We start from the raw sequence: 18,264 nt of genomic DNA on the forward strand, positions 1-18,264 counted from the left end.
TCGACGACATGGACAGCAGCCCGCACCTTGAGCAACTCTGTTTGCGTGCCCAGCCCTTTAGTGCAAAACTCCATGACGGAATAAGAGCAGAAGGTGTCTCTGACGCGGTACTGACTGAGACTGCTTAGCCACAGTGACAAACAGCTCTCCAGCTCAAAAGGAGGTATGAGGATGGATTGGTGACCTGAGTAAACACTGCAGGAGGAGAAATCAAAAGCAGGACAGCGTTAGGAGGATGGCATGCGGTACAAATCCAAGGTTTCATTTGCTGTACCTAGCGAGGCACCACAAGACAAAGCCCAGACCGCAGTAAGGATCCAGGCAGATGGCGATTTGGCGAGAAGAGTAGAGTTCACACTGCAGTTTTATGGAGCGGCACAGTGCACTGACGGCTGCATGCGAGATCTGAACAACAAAAGGGACATTCGTGAACAACATATCACTTAACTCATTCACTCCCAGCCATTTTCACTGAAGCAACCCCCTTCGCTCCCAGCTGGTTTACTGGATTTTGACCGATTTTGCAAGGCCCATAGAATATTGTGTTCTATTGCTATAAAAACATGGAACCTACCAAAAGAAAGATTAGAGTATCTTCTTTCATTAGAAAAAAAAAAAGGATATTTCTATTTTTTTCCCATTTTGCAACAATTAGCATTACAATATAGCTAAGTTTTATCGTTATTCACAAATTGTTTAGAACTGTGGGTAAATCAGCTGCAGATTTTTTTGTCCATTCATCCAGAAGAAATCATTGATGTTGGACCAGAAGGGGCCTTGCTCAGCATAACCTTCTATTTCTTCCCAACAAACCTTTTCAAATGCATATTTGTCCACCTTTGGAAGAAAATCTCATCTCATCTCACCTTGACCCCAGTGAGCATGCCTGTGGTGGAAACGCTGAAGTCCAGATACGCTATCATCTCCGCCGTGGGCGGCTTATAGATTTGAGGAGGTCGACGGCGAGGAAGGTCGTCTGCAGGGAACAGAGAGGGAGATTTAGCAAAGGTGATACTACAGAAATGAAACTACTTAAATCTGGACGATAACTGTTATTTGTAGGAAAGGTCCAATTTATTATATAAACTGAATGAACTGTAAAATCAGGTAGAGTCGCACGTGTTTGGAAGAATTGCATGTGGCTTACCAGTGTCAATGATTGTTGGCCATGTTTTAATGTTTACAGAGGCAGCAGCCTCCTTGGAGCGCAGTATCCGCATGAGATTTTGAGTGGTGAGGATACATGCTGCTTTACTGACCTGGTGGCAATCAGATGTTAAATGAGAGCTACATTTATACAACAAACATCTTATTTTCAGTCTTTGACAGAGTAGAACTCAATCTTTGTCTCTATGCACTCAGTCACAACTACACAAGCTGATGTCATGTTTGAATTTCTTGAAGGTAGAAAAAACTCGTCATATTAACGAATGATCGCCTATGTAAACTCTACAACTAGCAAAATCACAAACTTACATCAATGATCATGCGGACGGTAGGCAGCGTGGCCGCCAGGTTCTGAGGGTGTGGAGGTCTGACGTTTACGGGGACGCAGCCAGCGTAGAGGCAACCGTAAAATGACGCGATCAATTCAATACCTTACAGAACGAGATTACAAAAATAAGTCAGCAAATCAATCAAATCAAATCAATGGCAATTACAACAGCGGAACCTACCAGGAGGATAAAGTAACACCACGTTCTCGCCAGTGTTGATGCTGCCTTTCTCCATGAGCGCGGAGGCTATCTTCTCAGCTCGCTTGTGAAGTTGAACGCAGGTCGCCGTGCTCACCGCCACACCCTGCAGGATAAGGAGAGAATCACAGAGACAGACAGAAAAACAAAGTTCAAGACATGTAAATGCTTTTTTTTTTTTTATTCAAACACACACACACATATATATACATATATATATATATATCATATAATATAAATACACGTTTTTAATCAGATTAATCACATCTTAGAATTTTAATTAATCACGATTAATCGTTTGATTAAAAAGTCTTTTAAGCAACATTTTTTGCCAGACAAATTTAAAGAGCACCTGTTATGTGTTAATTATTTCGACATTTAATGTTATGAGGACGTCAATTTTTTTTATCCTCCTCTTTTTCTAATCAGTCAATTACTTGCATAATTATTAAGTCAATTTCAGCAAGTGCCAAAATGGCCGCCCCTGAGATGGATTAAAAAGGGTGTGTTTTGTTGCTTAATTCATATTGTTTAGACTAGTGGGGGCACACTAAACATATTATTGTAAAGACGATTTTTGGATTGACTTCCCTTTTAATTACTATATTACTTGTCAGACCAAATAGCTACCTTGGCATTAAGAAGCACGTAGAGAACATGATCGGCATCTGTCTGCGCCCTCCATTGTAGAGCCTCTGTCAAGTACTGATGCTGAAAAAAAGGTTTGCATTTTACTGATAGGTAAGCCTTATTAAGTTAAATACAGAGGGTATGTACAGTCACCAGCCACAACATTAAGTACACCTGCACAATGTAATGCAATCGTAAATTCTACCAAGATAATTTTGAGTTGTCGCGGAATTCATTTAACAATATGTTTATTATTATGGTTGTGGTTTGCAATGGTGTAAAACGACATCGCAAGATACTGACAAGTTGGATATACAGTATGCCACCTTTAATGTAGCTATAGTAGGATCAACAACTTACAGTGCAGATTGCTACGATCGCAGACTATATCCACTATATTAAACATATTGTTAAACCAGTTTTCCGACAGCAAATGCGTGCTTGTCAAGGATCCCATTAGAATGTGTAGGTGTACTAAAAGAAGTGTCCAGTGAGGGTCTTTGGCCTGGATGGGAATAAAACTTAAACACCTACACAAAGCAAGAGCTGCTACATTCCTGAACATACAGCTGCATAAGCATGAAAAAAAAAATCCAACTATAAAACAAAAGTTAAAATAGCTTATGTGACATAAAAATGCACATAGCTCTGCATGTGTCAGGCAAGAACACAAGCAACCAAAATTCAAGCACAATACAACACTGGTTAGCGTGACAAAAATAAAACGGGGGTATGAGGAAGATACTGGAAAGGGCCGTAATTCTTACCATGACGGTGGGCCACATACAGAGCTACATCCACAAAGACAAGTAAAACAGAGAGAGAGTAGTTTTTTCTTTACATCTCAATCTGACGTGTGGCCTACAACAGTCTCCATTTGCCTATAGGTGAACTATCAGACCGCACTCTGAGGAAACGCGTGTTGAACATGCATGTAGTTTAAAGATATTTAAAAGTAGGCAGCAGTTTTAAAGTGGGAGGCCAAACTACCTTGCGGACGAGATCCTGGTCGTCGATCATGCCGAGCTCTCTGCCTGCCGCCTGAGCGATCCTCTTCCCTGCCACCAGATTTCCCACCATCACAGACGCAGGACCAACACCAACTAAAGGGAACATTTGAATTACTGTGTTACCTCATTTAGAATTTAGCGTATTTTTAACATTGCCGTCAAATGTGAATTATTATTATTATTTTTTTAAGCAACTAGGAAATACAGTGCTGCTCAAAAGTTTGTGAACCCTGCAGGCATGGTCAGATTTTTTTGTATAAAATATTAAAATAACCTTATTAAATGTTTAGTCATACCCCAATCTACAATGCTGACATTGAAAATAATAGACTTGAACAAAAATAATGATAATATTGTCATTCATTCTTGAACAAAAGTTGTTGATTTCAGAAAAACTCAGATTTGCTGATATTTTTAGAAGGTCGTCCACTTTTAGGCAGGATTGTATTTTCAGTGTTCTCTAGTTGCAGATGATCTGCTTCACAGTGGAATGATGAAGCTAATTTTTTTTTTTAGATGACTTTAGAGCTTTCCCCAGACAGATGTGCTGTCACTACCCACTTCCTGAGGTCCCATGAGATTTATCTTCCTCTCAGAATGACTGACCTGTACGGGTTCACCTGGATAAGACTAAAGTGACGTGGTTTTGTCTCCGTTTCAGTCAGTGATGCACAATTTCTTCGCTAAACCTCTAATTTCATTGGTCCATTTCAGTGGTTAGTTTAGCTACCAATTTGTCCTACCTGATCCTACTTGACTGCTTGTTTTAAGCAATGCAGCTCAGGGTTCACTTACTGTTGCACCCAACATGAATTGATCAAAAACTCTTTTTAATAAAGTTTTGACTACATGATAAAAAAAAAAGAACAATGCATTGAATTGATTAATCTACACCTGTTATTTCATATAAGATGTAATGGTTCAGATTGAACAACAAAATCAGGTTGAAACAATTGGAAAGTCCAAATTGCTCTAGAGGTTCACAAACTTTTGAGCAGCACTGTACATACCTGGCTGCTTCTGACGGGGTTTAGGCAGGTTGGTGACACAAGTATGAGGACACATGAGGATGTTGCAGGGGTGCAGGTTGCCGTCTAAGAAGAACTGCTTGGTGTCAGAAATGTGGATGCCCCCCAGAGGTGTTTTAGGTAAAGTGTTGGCTGAGACCAGAGCCAGGCAGTAGAGGCCCACTTGGTGGATACTGTCAATTGCCTGTACAAGGAAAGAGGTAGAGAATGTTGATTATTTTATATCGAGCATATTTGATTTTACAGAACATGAAAATCAAGGCAGAGTAAAACATCTGAGCTGGGCTAGTACCTGAAGTACTCGGCTCATCCACTGGAAACTGTCCTCCTCGCTAGCGTCTGGCCTCTGCTCAGCCACAATCACTACTCTCTCATCATAGAACACAGTGACTGAAAACACAGCAATCCTGATACACAAAAGGACGCACACACAAATGGTAAACGGGTGTAATATCTTCAAAGTCTTGCTTTTAAAATGATTCGAGGTTGACAAGCAAACAGCTCATTCACACACTGATATTGCAGCTAGCACCTTCCTGCCTACACATTCCACAGTGACCCTTAGTTTTTACGACTTCTAATCAAAACAGCTAAGTGTAATATTTCAAGGCATAATAGGTCCTTTGGTAAAATTAATTATGGTTCTGGGGGTGGATGGTTCCTCGAATACCATAGTGACACAACTGGCCAAAATGAACTCTTGTGGTTGAACCTTTATTTTGAGTTTGAACAAAAATGCATTTACTCATATTCAACCCTGCTTCGAAAAGCATCCTACTATTTACTGTTTTACTTCTTTGTAGTCTCCCAAATAATTACTTGAATATTTAGCGGAGAGAAAAAAAATCACATATACTGAATAGTCAGTAAGTTCAGATTCAGTATTTTTCCCGATCAGAGCATGGCATGAACATCAAATAAACAAAACAGAAAATATGGGAGTTAGGGTTAGTAAGTTTGAAGGGGGATTTTTGTAGGCAGATTTTTTTTTTTAGGCAGACAGATGAGTGGATGTTCTTTTTTTTTTGTAGCCTGTAGGTAAACATAGATTAATTGTGCCTTCCGTGAGCCACATACTGTTACTGTATTTCTCCATTATTTCTGCTATGCTTCACTAAAAAACAGTCACTTTGAAAACCTTGCTTCCGTGTGGGGCCGTGTGTGGTCATGTGACTGCCTGGCTCTATTTGACAAATCAAAAGGAGTCTAATGTTGATTTGGTGAAACACAGTAATGTGACTGAAGTCTCTCTGACTAACCAAAAAACATAAATCACAAACAAACATAGATGTCAGTGAGCCAAATATTGCTCAATGTAATGGAATAAAACTAGTGGTTCTTTGTAAGAAAAGCAAAACGTATGTAGCATTAAAACTACTCTGACAAGTATCCCAAAAGCTACTTAAGAAAATGTATTGGAATGAATGTACCTACCCAACTCTGTTTTGTCTAAAAAAATGACGGTGAAAATTAAATGATGGTAATTAAGTAAATAACATAAAAATGCTGATGGTGACCTCGGAATTTTGTATGGTTCCATACTTTGCCCAGAGTTTTGACTGACCTCCTTTGCATCTATACATTTAAACTGCAAGTACAATAATGCCACATAGCGCCTTAGTGGAGCAGTAGCATGCTAACCACCCTCTCACCTCCCACGATAGACAGTCTTGACCGGCTCCACGGCGAGTGCGGTGGCCACTAAGTCGTCTGCGTTATGTCTCCGTCCGCTCACCTGCAGGAGACCCTCGATTTTGCCGACGACAAAGATCAGACTGCCCTATGAATGCACAGTTGGGTTGTTAGAAAGAAAGGATAGCTCATAATAGCACAAATGTGATCAAATTGTCCAACTCACTGGCCCAACAAAGCCCAGGAGTCCTGACCGCACAAACGGAATCTCTCCGATGGGAACGCCGTTCGCATTGACCGGTATCACCTGAGCACAGGGACAGAAGGGTGGAAAAATCAAACAGATGATGCGATCTTTACAAGAGGAACTTTAACTACACTTTCATACCTCAAAGGTGTTTTTGGTCACCCCTGGCAGGCCGTAGTACATGGTGCCTCCAGCCCGGGAGTTAATTATGATCTCACCTATCTCATCTGTTTTACACAACTGAGGAGGCCCGTCTGGCTTGACTATGCACATCAGAGCTGGAAACACACAAAGTGGGAAAAAAATTAATATATTTTCATAGTTTCCTTTAGGCTCATTCTCTTATGCTTAAATATCACCTCCTGGCATGACATGCCCTACATCCTGCACAGTGAGGGCAGAATTTTTGTCCTCCGTGTTGACCCTGATGACACCATGGCTCAGGCCGCCCAGGGAAAGGACGGCGCGGGCAGGAAGTGGTGCACCCGGTAATCCAGGTCTGCATGAATGAGGGTTTAACCAAATATCAGTGTTTAGTCAGCAGTAACAATCTCACTGACCAGCAGAGAAAAACACATTTTGAATTAAGGAGCATGATTGTACTTTTTAGGCCATTATCAGTTGGGCTGTTCAATACCACTTTTTTTCAGACCTTGTACGAGTGCTCAACTCTTGAGTAATCACTGATTCCGATACCAAGTACCAATACCACAAAATGGATGGATGCAAATGTGGGCCAGAGACACACCTGCGTAATGCTACCGTCATGGCCTCAGGGGATGTAGCACAGGGACAGATGGCCTCAGGCTTCAGCCCGTGGGATTGGAAAACGTTCAGGAAGGCATCACAGGAAGAAACCGACCCTGCAAAAAACAAACAAAAAAAAAACACAAGAAGAAATGGGCAGGGCTCAAGGTATGACTGTGTCGTTTGGAAGGAAAAAAATCACAAGGATTTCTCACAGGGGTTAGCGCCATCAGCAACTATCAGCATACGCAACGACACCAGGCTGATGTCTCTTTGCTCCCGGTGGGCCATCATGGCCCAGTGCAAGTCCCGACACTTCACCAAAGCTAATCGGGCTGTAAAACAACCGTTTGCATTCTGTAGCACCTCAACGTATCTTGGGCAAGTAATTGTCAAGGTGAGCCACAAGTGTTTTTACCTTTGTGGATGTGAACCCTCTGCACCCAAGAGAGAGGACACGCCTTCATGACTGCATAGGGAACACTTATAGTGTGGATCCTGTTCATCACAGCCTGTTAGCAAACAACATCTGATGAAGCAGTTAAGCATGAAAATACATAGGTTTTTGTTTTATTTAAGGAAATAATATGTTTTAAAGAATTAGGCCGTATATATTGTGAACAATGCATTTATATTAGTGACAGGAAACCGCAAGAAACAAAATGGCATGTTCTTTCCAGAATTCTTGTGTTATTATAATTTGGTCCACTTGTTAGTTAGAATTGTTGAATTTAATGAAAAACAATGCAGTGTTTTTGTAGCAAACACCGGTACATTTGAACATCTAATGAAATTAAAGAGGTGTAACCAAAATTATGTCATCACAAAGATAAAACATATATTTAAAATATAATATTATTTTAGAAAAGATACCCCCCCACACCCCCACCTCCCCCAAAAAAGTCTTGAAAATAACGTTCTATGCAGCCCTATTAGTCTAAATACAGTATTCTGGTTAATATTGTGTGTGTGGAATATGAGTTAAGCAGCAAAATCCAGCAGTTTTCGTCAATATCAGAAGGCGGCCATTTTGCTAATTTCTGTCGACTAAAAATGATATCACAGTTGCTCAGGCAATGACCAATCGCAGCTCAGCTTCAGAAAACAGGTGAGCTGTGATTGGTCATTGCCTGAGCAACTCTGATGTCATCTTCAGTCGACAGCAAGTGGCAAAATGGCCGGCCCCTGAGATGGATAAAAATGGCTGGATTTAGCTGCATAACTCATATTCCACAAATGTAATATTAATCAGAATGTCATGTTTGGACTAGTGAGGTCACATATATTATTGTCAAGAAATGTTTCAGATTCTCCTTTAAGTTTTAACTGGCGCAACTCTGCATAACTGTGACTAGATAGTTTTGACAACGTCAACAAGTGCCCATTATCATACCTTTGCAACCATAAACACTAACTCACCGTGAGCACCCCATGCCAGAGACCCATGTCCTTCTTACAGTCTAAAACATTTACCAATGTTTCACCTGTGACAGATAAATATAGGATGTCACATTTATATAAGCGGTAACAAACCTAACTCTCAGCCAAAAGTGCCTAATTTAGAAAGTCGACGCTCGCTCACCCTCGCAATAGTTGCAGGCCTGGGTTAGTGCTTGGCAGTGGGTCAGCATGGCAACCTTAGACACCGCCACGCCAACCACGGTGCCCTCTTTATTTGCTTTGTACTGTGTAAAAAGGGAGAGAAAGAGTAGCAGTACAGTTCGGATCAAGTGGACTCCTTTTCAGCATCCATTTATTGTCAAGTCTAGCCGTGTATTTGGCGATCGGTCAGATAGTATAGGCTGCAGCTCACCCGTGACCTAAACTCATTCACTGCCATTGACGGCTATAGACGTCAAAGATCAATTTGTACTGGGATGACAGTGAATGAGTAAATGAGGACAAGCGCTATATAAAAAAAGATGGGTGTTTCCACACAAAAAACCAACAACTTTGTCACCTACCTCAATGTAGGCAGGGTCTGTGTTGGCCGTTGGTATGTGTGGCTGCCAGTCTTTCGAAGGCTTGGTCAGGTACTTTGAGTCCGTAATCACCCATTTCATTCGAGGCCAGCCTGGCAGACAAAGGCACCAGTGAAGGTAAACGGGTGTTGGCTTCATTTAAAGACGAATTTGATCAGACTGAGAACATTCCTGTCTGGAGTCATACTTTTGATTTTCTTGATATTCTTGGCTGAATAATTTGGTTAACTGTGTGGAATTGCTGGTATCAAAAAAAGTGTTCCGAACATTCACAGAGATTCTCACATTGGAGTATAACTAACGTTTAATTAATTAAATGTAATAACATGTTCATCTTTTAATGCCGGTATGATTTTACAACCTTTGAACTGCATTATTTCTCCAGTGGGGGTCTTGGGTAGACCCTTCAGACATATCTCGCTGGTGAGCGCCAGGCCCACACCACAGCTACCGAGGAGAAAGCCCACCTGGCTGATGCCCGCATCCTACATGTCCAAAGCACAAACACACACATGTTAATTGCCTTAACTCCTGAGGAGGAACATTCACTGTAGAAACACCTCACCTTGCGGGAGAGCGGCACCTCTATTGGTACAGGTATGACCTCAGCCAGGAGGCAGCCATAGAAGGCCACCCAGAACATCCCGGGGTCACTGTTGGGGTACACAAGTGCCACCTACAAAGACATAAAATGGATAAAAAAAATTGCATTTGTTTGTTAGTTTTGTGGTTATCGGAGAAAGAAGAAAAAGACAGATAGGAGTCTTTCCTCTGTGTCAATAATATGTTATATGTGACCTCACAACTCTAAATGCGGAATATGAATTATGCAGCAAAATCTAGCCGTTTTTATCGTGGCGGCCATTTAGCTACTTGCTGTTGACTGAAGATGACATCACAGTTGCTCAGGGCTCAGGCAAGGACCAATCACAGGTCACCTGTCTTCTGAAGCTGAGCTGTGATTTGTTGTTTCCTGAGCCCTGTACAACTGTGATGTCATTTTCACTCGACAGCAAGTGGCAAAATGGCCGCCTTCTGATATTGATAAAAACTGCTGGATTTTGCTGCTTAATTCATATTCCACCAACGCGATATTAACAATACGTTATTTACTATTTAGACTAGTGGGGCTGCATAGAACATATTTTAGTCAAAAACAATTTGGGGGGGGGGGGTTGACGTCCACTATAAGATTTCTTAGCAAAATTTCTAGGGAATCGGTTAAGTACTGTACTTCTTGCATAATCCAGCAAACTAAAAAAAAAAAGGCAATCAAAACAATATTTCCCCCTTTGCACTTTATATTGGTCATAACATTATTTTCGTAGACGTGATGCTTGTGTGACTCTTTTCTGTCCTCACCCTGTCTCCGGGCTTAAGAATCTGCTCGTTTTTGGTGCCCAGCTTGTTGAGAAGAGTGTACGCAAGTTTCACACTGCGACTCCATAGCTTCCCTAAAAGACGCAGTGACAGGATTGCACATTTAAACACTGCTTAAGAAAAAAAGAAATATAATAATGAGTCATGTTTGAAGTGTTTAAGCTCAGTTACTTCCAAATAATTATCAGCAATTTTGTGATATTAATACAATCAGCTCTCACCGTAAGTCAGCGTGTAAAGCGGTTTGCCTGTGATGTCGAGAGCTGTGAGGGCGGGGCTCTTCCCCTGCGTCGCCCCCCATCGGGCCAACGCAGCTTGCAAGGCTGGGGGCCAATTGCTGACCACCCCCAAAGGTTCGCCCTTCACCGGGATGATCTGACGACCTTCTGGCTTGGGTGTGTTAGGGTCCGGCTGGGGCACTGAGATAGAACATCAGAACGACATTATTACAGTATAAATGCATTAAAAATGGAAAGGAGATTGAAAAAAAAAAAACTAGGGGTGTGAGGCGATTATTATTTTTTATTTGTAGTTATTTGCATGACTTCAATAGTTAACTCACGATTAATTGCAAATTTTTATATCTGTTCTAAATGTACAATAAAGTGTTTAAAGTTTTCATGATACTCAACAAAAAAGTGAGAACAAAATGTTTAACTAATAGAAATATGGGTGCTTCTTTTAGTCATTGATACAGTAATTTCATAATCATTCATAAAATTGAGTTAAAATTAAAAAGTTGTACTGTAAAAAAACAAGCGTGATATTGATTTGTGTTGGTAATTTTTTCTGCCACTAGATGGCATAATTGCATTTGTAAGGCATTGGTGACCGCTCAGTGCATTTTTCTTTTCATATGAAGAGGTATCTAATCTTTAACATAAAGTAAATTGTGAAATTTTGCACATTTTCAAAATTGAAAAATATAACTTGACACCAGTCTCCACAAATATATGCATTATTAGGAAATTTATTATTATAGGTCTGCTGCGTTGCGACTGGAAATCCCCCAGTACAGGCTTTCCAAGTAAGGGGTGGTCATTAATCTCGCGTTAATTTTTTTTTAGGTGGCTTTAAAAGAACTTCAAATTAAATAAAAAAGAACGCATTAATTTTGACACTCCTAAAAAAAAACATCTACTGTATTGTATGTGCATACATGATGATGAACAGCTGTAGTGCCTCACCTTCTACTATCTCCTCCGAGTCATCAGTGAAAAACTCACTGAGGGGGGGCCTCTTTGGTCTCTTCAACGTGTTGAGCAGTTGCTGGATCTTCGTGGACACTCTGCTGTTCACTGGAACTCCTACGAGGCCAAGGTGGAGATTTGGGGTGAATTTTCAGCACACAGTCACACACACCGCTCGTGCACACGCTAACAAAAGTGTAGCTGTTTGAGCATCTTATCTCCTCACAGTCTGCTGCTTCTCAACCCACAAAATGTGACTAATCTTACATTTGTCTTGAATTGGTGTCATGTTTGGGAATAAAAAAGCAGCACACGTTGAGTGGGATCATCACAAGGAAAACGAGGTGAGAGTTGGGTCAGGAGTGTGTTTTTGGACTAGGACTATGTCCACGGTGCGTATTGATTTCTGTATGCATTTATTACAAACAATAGGGAGAATTGGGGGTGACACAAGGCTGCGGACAAAATACATGAAGGCATTTCCTTACTCTGGAGATTAATTCTTCCTACCAGCCAGTCAAAAACATGTGACAGAGCAAAAGAAGAAGAAAGCAGTACAGTCCAATTAATGCCACAATTGGAATTCAATTGAGAGAAATATTTAGCGAGGCTGCCATACAGCATACAAAAACAAGAGAGTGCAAGGTAGCGGATTACCGTCTGCGGTCTCCATCATGCTGGAGCGACTCTGCCCTCGACTCATCCCACGGACCGTAGCGTTGGACGGCAAGTCAACCCGCGGGCCTCTGGCTGGAAGGACGACTGCAGTTACATCTGGAGGTGGGGCGCTGTTCTCCGGGGGAGCTGCGGGAAGTAAGATGAAAAACAGTTGCATTTAATAGACAGTAGCATTTACAATTGTATATTACAGTAATTTCTGGACTATAAGCCGCAGGTGTTTTAATGTTACCGCACCGGGTTTACGCTACTTTCTTTTCCATAATGAGGGCACAAATTGTCTATCTCTCGTTCTGTCTCTCCTACTGTATTTGGGCTCACTTGGTTTGTTTTGCCCTGCCTGGCGCTCTTGCGCTTGCTTCCTTTATAGTGCGCCTATCTCGGACCTTTTTATTTATGGCATCTTTCTTAACAGTGTTTTTGTTTGTGCTTATGATTTATATATGTGAGTTACTGTTACTTTTGTGATTTTTTATTTGCTGTTGTTTAATTTTTTGTGTTTTTTTTTATTTGTGATGACCATTTTGTTTTTCGGTTAATTTATTTTTGGGATTATTGATTTACTTTTGTTAAATTTTTCATTTGTTTTTATTTGTGTTTTTTGTTTTGTTATTTGTTTTTAATTTTATGTTATATTTTATTTTTGGGTTTTTGTATTTTTGCGTAACTTCAGGGCCACCGTAGTGACTTCCCATAAGACTGTTAAGTTGAGTTAAAAAAAATAAAATAAAATAAAAATAAAATCATCACATTGTTTACCGAGTTTGTTTTATTGTGTCTGTGGTATTTGCAAGGCAGCAAATTTAATGCTTACATGTCATTTGTAAAGATAATTAAGACTTGTATTCTCTGTAAAGTATTTAAAAATAAAATCCCAAGAATAAAGACTCTTGCAATATTACACCTTATTCTCATAAAATAACTTTACCAAAATATATTTAGTTAATTTTCTGTGTACCCATACATAACATATGGCACCACAATTATACGCAACTAGGAATTAATTAAATTATTAACGTATTATTAGTGTTGTCCTGATCCGATCGGGGCAGATCACGTGATTTTAGCTGATCAGTATCGGTTGAAAAAGATGGGATTTTAAAATTGTATTAATTACTAAAGTTAGGAATGACATATCTTAGTTTTTTACTTGACTTGAACCGCTGGTGATTTACAGCCACATAAAAAAGTATCATCTTGATAATTGATACAATTTGGATGTGGTCTTCTTTTTCTTCCTCACTACATTGCATTGCAGAGGTATTGGATCGACAGATACACAAAATCAAGTGACTTGAAAAAAAATGTGATCGGGACATCCTAATGAATGAGTATGAAATTAGTTCAATTATAACAATAATAGTTTCTCTCTCTATACCGTAATACTTTTGTAAAAACTGCGGAACAAGTGTTCAGCTAGACAGTGTACTGGCTCACCGATGCGACTGTGAGCCATCATGTCGGTGACGGCGGCAGTGTGCGGCGGCGGCGCCGGCTCGTGCTGGGGCTGGTGGTGCTGCTGGTACTGAGGCTTGTACAGAGGTTGGTACTGAGGCTTGTACTGAGGCTGAGGCTGGTTGTGAGGCTGCGGCTTGGCCTCTCCGTGCGACATGGTGGAGGAGGCCGATGAGGATGTGGACGAACCCTGGGCCGAGCGGTTGATCCAACAGTCGGGGGTCTGCAGGCTGGCATTGAGCATAGGGGCGGGGACGACCACCGACGACTGCCTGCGCACCGAGGTCTCGTCCTCAGAGGCCGATGAGGAGTCTGAGAGGAAATGTACCACAAGAATAATAAAAAGTAAGCAATTGAAGTGTCTCAAGGCCTCCGTGTCATCTTCTCCTACCTGGTGGTGTGCGTGTTTCGATGGGGGACGGCACATAGGTTGAACGCCGTTTAGTAGGCATGGGCAGTGCCATTTTTTCTTCTTTATGTTTAGCCAGAGCTGCTTGTACTGCTTCAGAGTGAATATCTGACAAAACGGATTAAAAACATGTTAATAGACAAAAACAATATCAACTGCTATTACAATAATAATTAATTCAAAATGTGTGTCGTACAAATTAGCAGCTAAAACTGTACTACAATGAGGAAACAACAGATTAATTACAGCACAGTGTTACTTTAATATTTACATTTCGCAACTTCATTATATTACAATTTTGCAGTTTTTTTTTGTGTGTGCTCACGACAGAGCCCTAATATAAAAGTCAAGCTTTGGCGCCAGCTTGTTGTATCTTGGTGCCAAGGAACTATGTTGAAGTGAGGGGAGGAGCTTATTAAATAGGTGGGAATTCCTGTCTCATAGAAAAGTGGTGTTTTACTGCCTTCTTAGTTGCATAGGCAAGTATAAAAAAAACAAACTATTTTTGTTATTCACAGCAAGGCTCGGTCCTGGACAAACGCTGAAGATGTTGAAAAAGGTATTAAACTTACGTAAATTACTCCCGACAACATTTAACCCCAGAATTAATCTTTCTTTTCCACTTAAGCATTATATACTTACTAATGGTCGAAAATAATATACATTTTCAAAAGTTCTGTCATATAAATCCTGAATATGGAAGCTTTAATCATGATTAAAGTTATAAAATACATGAATGTAAAAAGCAAGGCCTACATAGCATAACATACATGTATACATTTCTTTTAAATTAGATGCCTTCAAATACACCCTTTTCACACAAGTTTTATTTTTCCAAGAAACTAATATAAATGTCCTTAGAATAAGCATTTTTGTACTCAGACAAATGAAACAAAAAAGATAAACATTGTTTTAATCTGTACAGAAAGCACTTTGTAAACACGTCCTGCAACGTTTGTAATCATTTTAGTTTTGTTAAATAATCTGTTGTCAAAGAAGGAACAGAAGAAAGGCCGTGTGTTCCCGCTGAAAGCGTAATCACAATAAGAGGAGGCTAACTGTTCATTAACCCACGCACATAATTGCAGAGGCTTTCACTTGATGACACCCACAGGCACATTAGAATTGAACCCTTACACGGGCAGCCACGCGTTCACAGTGTGTATGGAAGCAACCCACTCGGTGACACATCGCATCGACTGACTGCATTCGAGCATCAAAAGATAAAAAAAAAATAAAACATCAAATGCAGCTCACATTGAGCCTCACAATTACATAACTGTTGATCTTTTGCACACATTTGCGGCTACCACAGGAGAGAGGATGATTCCTTTCACGTCTGGGAGGTAAAATAATGTCTCCATGGCGATAGCATGGTGGGGGAATCCTGACGTCTTTTGATTTATCGAAGCTGAATCATTACTTTTAGAAACACTACTTTTATAATAATTTCCCAAGAGGATAGATCAACCCTTAATATTCTGCTTGGCTACTTGTAGAGCACATTTTCAGTTAGCCTTAACGTAATAAGCCTGTAAAGCCAATTGTGCCAGTCATTAAGGCTTTTTACGCCCCCCAGTGGGAGTTAATACTTTTATCCCCATTGTTTCTGAACAAAAAAGGGTCAGTGTGGTATTTGAAACGTCTTTTTGGCCACAAGAGAAAGAGAAAAGGACAGCTAAGAGGTGTGTGTCATTCCAGAGGGAGTTTAATCTTACAGTCTCACATCTTCTGCCTGCAATCCACTGCTGAGCTGTCTTTTCCCCCATAGATAAACATCCTTGTGTTTTCCACAAGGCCTCCTCCTACATGGCCTGGAAGTGATGTGATTTTGCAAAGGGATGGTCCTCACTAAGGGGGATCCCCAGCTGCTAAATTGTCTCTGAGGAAAATATCACTGCGCTTTTCTAAATTCTAGATCAAAAGTGGGTCTGTGTTAAAAGGGAAATCAACCCAAAACAATTCTTTACAATAATCAGTGTTTCCCAGACCATGTTAATAGTTGGGCGGGGCACCCAAGTAAAATGGCCGCCACCCAAGAAGTTTTCAAGAAAATGTATTAAAAATATATTTTTAAAAAACAAAAAAACGTGTCAGGACAGGATATACCGCATGTCACGTTAGTTCGCCGTCACTCACTCGTGGATCATGAGGCTAGAGGAGACATAGCAACAGCACTGAGACCCACCCACAGGTTAACCCGCCTCCCATCCCCACCGCCAGAGTCCACCACCCAAGTAATTTCAAATCTGTGAGAAACACTGATAATATTTCTATGCAGCTCCACTAGTCTAAACATGGTATTCTGATTAATATTTTGTGGAATATGAATAATGAAGGCAACAAAATCCAACAATTTCATCCAATTCAGGGGGCGGCCATTTTGTAACTTACCGACGACTGAAAATGACATCACAGTTGCTCGAGGCTCAGGTAACGGCCAATCATGACTCAGCTTCAGAAAACAGGTATGCTGTAATTGGTTATTACCTGAGTCCTGAGCAACTGTGATGTTTTCAGTCGACAGACAGCAAGTGACAAAATGGCCGCCCACTGACATAAGAACAGATGGATTTTGCTGCTCAAGTCATATTCCACAAATGCAATATTAATCATAATTCCATGTTTAGACTAGTGGGGGCACACGTATTATAATTTTTTTTTTTAGTTGACTTCCCCTTTAAGACAATGTTGCTCTTTTATTATGTAGCATTCCGCACCTGATCTGTAGCGGTCATCCCTGGTTCCGCCATTGCGATGGGTCCTACGGGAGCGTCGTTCACGGTAACGGGATGAGCTTGAGGGGGGAGGCCCATGGCTGGAAGAGGAACTGGGAGCGGGTGGCTGCACATTGTTCTTTGGGGGCGGGCCCACTGTCCGGGGAAACAAAATATAATAAGAGTTAAACACACACATACAGTATAAAATTCATGAGATTGCAACATAACTTGCTGCTAAAATTCAAACTATGACTGCCAAGTCTCTAGGCTTGAGTTAAAAAATGTGAATAGAAAATGTAGATACAGGAGAGTGATGTATTCCCATGGCTGGGCTCAATACTTTCTTGTTCCAGTAATTGCTTGCTCAAGAATGAATGATTATGTTCCAAGAAATTTCCTGTGTGTTTTTGTTGCTGCAACACACAATGTTTTGTGCATCTGCAGATAATTATTTTAAGAATGTTAAAGAAAAAAACAATGTCAATTTATTTGATAATTTCACTCGGTGCTTTAATGCAATAGTGTGTAGCTAAATCCAAAAGCAGTCAGAAGTCAATTCAAGTTAATCCATCGATTAATATTTAATTAGTCAATTAATGCTTTGGCTTATCAATCCATTTCCTATAGTGCTTTCCTTTATTCTGGTCACGGTAACTGCAGTCAATCCAAATCTTCATATGTGGGAGCAAACCAGAGTACCAGGAGGAAACACACAGGAACCTATGAGGGAGACACGCTAGCTCGCCACAAGCTCACCATGCTGCCAAGATTTTGGCTTATCCGAATATTAATTCTTCATTTTATGAGTACAATGGACAATTGTATCAGTTGATTTTGTCGCAACATATTGGCAATTTTTTGTGTGTGTGCGCACGTAACAGTCCTTAAATAAGTTTGGTGTTGAGGAAGTTATGAGCCCTGACCTCAACCAATTAAATAACTTTGTGGTGAAGGGAGATTAGATTGCGAGTCAGGACTTCTCATCCAGGACCAGTAACCTCAGAAATGTTCTTCTGGATTAACAGACAAAAATTCCCACAGACACTTGTGTTCCTCCGTGAAGCCGTTATACAGCAGCAAACGAGGAAATCAACTTCATATCTGTTTTTACCTTCTACGGATTTGGGTCAGCATAGTGTTACATTTTCTCAAATTGCAGTTTCTGCTGTGATCATGATCATAAAATAGAAATGTATGGAAGGTTCCTTCAGTGGTTGGTAGATATGTGATGTCACTAGGGGGCAGTAGTCATCAATGCCAAATTTTGTGGATGATCGTGTTTGACTTTTACAGCCGTTTGATTGAAACACGTTTTGAATTTTAAAAAATATACACAAGGCCATTCACCTGGGGTGTGGATGAAGTAAGGAGCCAGGAGTTTGGTCCTTTTCTTCTCAAAGCCCTTCTGTGTGATGTCACCTGTACAAGAAAGCACATTTATATAATTCATCAGCAACGTTTG

The 18,264-nt window shown here is 40.5% G+C and overlaps 1 protein-coding gene across 4 annotated transcripts in view; it reads right to left on the reverse strand.

Annotated features, from left to right (window-relative positions):
- Positions 1 to 18,264, reverse strand: part of dip2bb (DIP2 acetate--CoA ligase B (putative)b) — a 36,437-nt gene that overhangs the window by 4,959 nt on the left and 13,214 nt on the right. Inside the window, exons 2-33 of one of the 4 annotated variants that reach the window (XM_086086517.1) lie at positions 18,150 to 18,221; positions 16,803 to 16,955; positions 14,065 to 14,190; positions 13,656 to 13,985; positions 12,198 to 12,344; positions 12,029 to 12,046; positions 11,538 to 11,657; positions 10,572 to 10,769; positions 10,333 to 10,424; positions 9,536 to 9,646; positions 9,332 to 9,455; positions 8,953 to 9,062; positions 8,571 to 8,673; positions 8,408 to 8,472; positions 7,407 to 7,500; positions 7,204 to 7,323; positions 6,990 to 7,104; positions 6,601 to 6,740; positions 6,383 to 6,519; positions 6,221 to 6,301; positions 6,015 to 6,142; positions 4,655 to 4,769; positions 4,345 to 4,546; positions 3,315 to 3,427; positions 3,092 to 3,115; positions 2,325 to 2,405; positions 1,677 to 1,800; positions 1,477 to 1,598; positions 1,148 to 1,259; positions 867 to 976; positions 275 to 405; positions 27 to 195 (exon numbers count right to left, since the gene is read on the reverse strand). In XM_086086517.1, coding sequence (XP_085942643.1) covers positions 27 to 195; positions 275 to 405; positions 867 to 976; positions 1,148 to 1,259; positions 1,477 to 1,598; positions 1,677 to 1,800; positions 2,325 to 2,405; positions 3,092 to 3,115; positions 3,315 to 3,427; positions 4,345 to 4,546; positions 4,655 to 4,769; positions 6,015 to 6,142; positions 6,221 to 6,301; positions 6,383 to 6,519; positions 6,601 to 6,740; positions 6,990 to 7,104; positions 7,204 to 7,323; positions 7,407 to 7,500; positions 8,408 to 8,472; positions 8,571 to 8,673; positions 8,953 to 9,062; positions 9,332 to 9,455; positions 9,536 to 9,646; positions 10,333 to 10,424; positions 10,572 to 10,769; positions 11,538 to 11,657; positions 12,029 to 12,046; positions 12,198 to 12,344; positions 13,656 to 13,985; positions 14,065 to 14,190; positions 16,803 to 16,955; positions 18,150 to 18,221 — 3,887 coding nt within the window. The remainder of the gene's footprint in view (positions 1 to 26; positions 196 to 274; positions 406 to 866; positions 977 to 1,147; positions 1,260 to 1,476; positions 1,599 to 1,676; positions 1,801 to 2,324; positions 2,406 to 3,091; positions 3,116 to 3,314; positions 3,428 to 4,344; positions 4,547 to 4,654; positions 4,770 to 6,014; positions 6,143 to 6,220; positions 6,302 to 6,382; positions 6,520 to 6,600; positions 6,741 to 6,989; positions 7,105 to 7,203; positions 7,324 to 7,406; positions 7,501 to 8,407; positions 8,473 to 8,570; positions 8,674 to 8,952; positions 9,063 to 9,331; positions 9,456 to 9,535; positions 9,647 to 10,332; positions 10,425 to 10,571; positions 10,770 to 11,537; positions 11,658 to 12,028; positions 12,047 to 12,197; positions 12,345 to 13,655; positions 13,986 to 14,064; positions 14,191 to 16,802; positions 16,956 to 18,149; positions 18,222 to 18,264) is intronic. The other 3 variants (XM_086086518.1, XM_086086519.1, XM_086086520.1) reach the window with 3 other exon arrangements.

The sequence above is a fragment of the Leptonotus elevatus genome, chromosome 10 (genome assembly GCF_054856555.1).
Source record: "Leptonotus elevatus isolate MCC_2025b chromosome 10, RoL_Lele_1.0, whole genome shotgun sequence".
Taxonomy (NCBI): domain Eukaryota; kingdom Metazoa; phylum Chordata; class Actinopteri; order Syngnathiformes; family Syngnathidae; genus Leptonotus; species Leptonotus elevatus.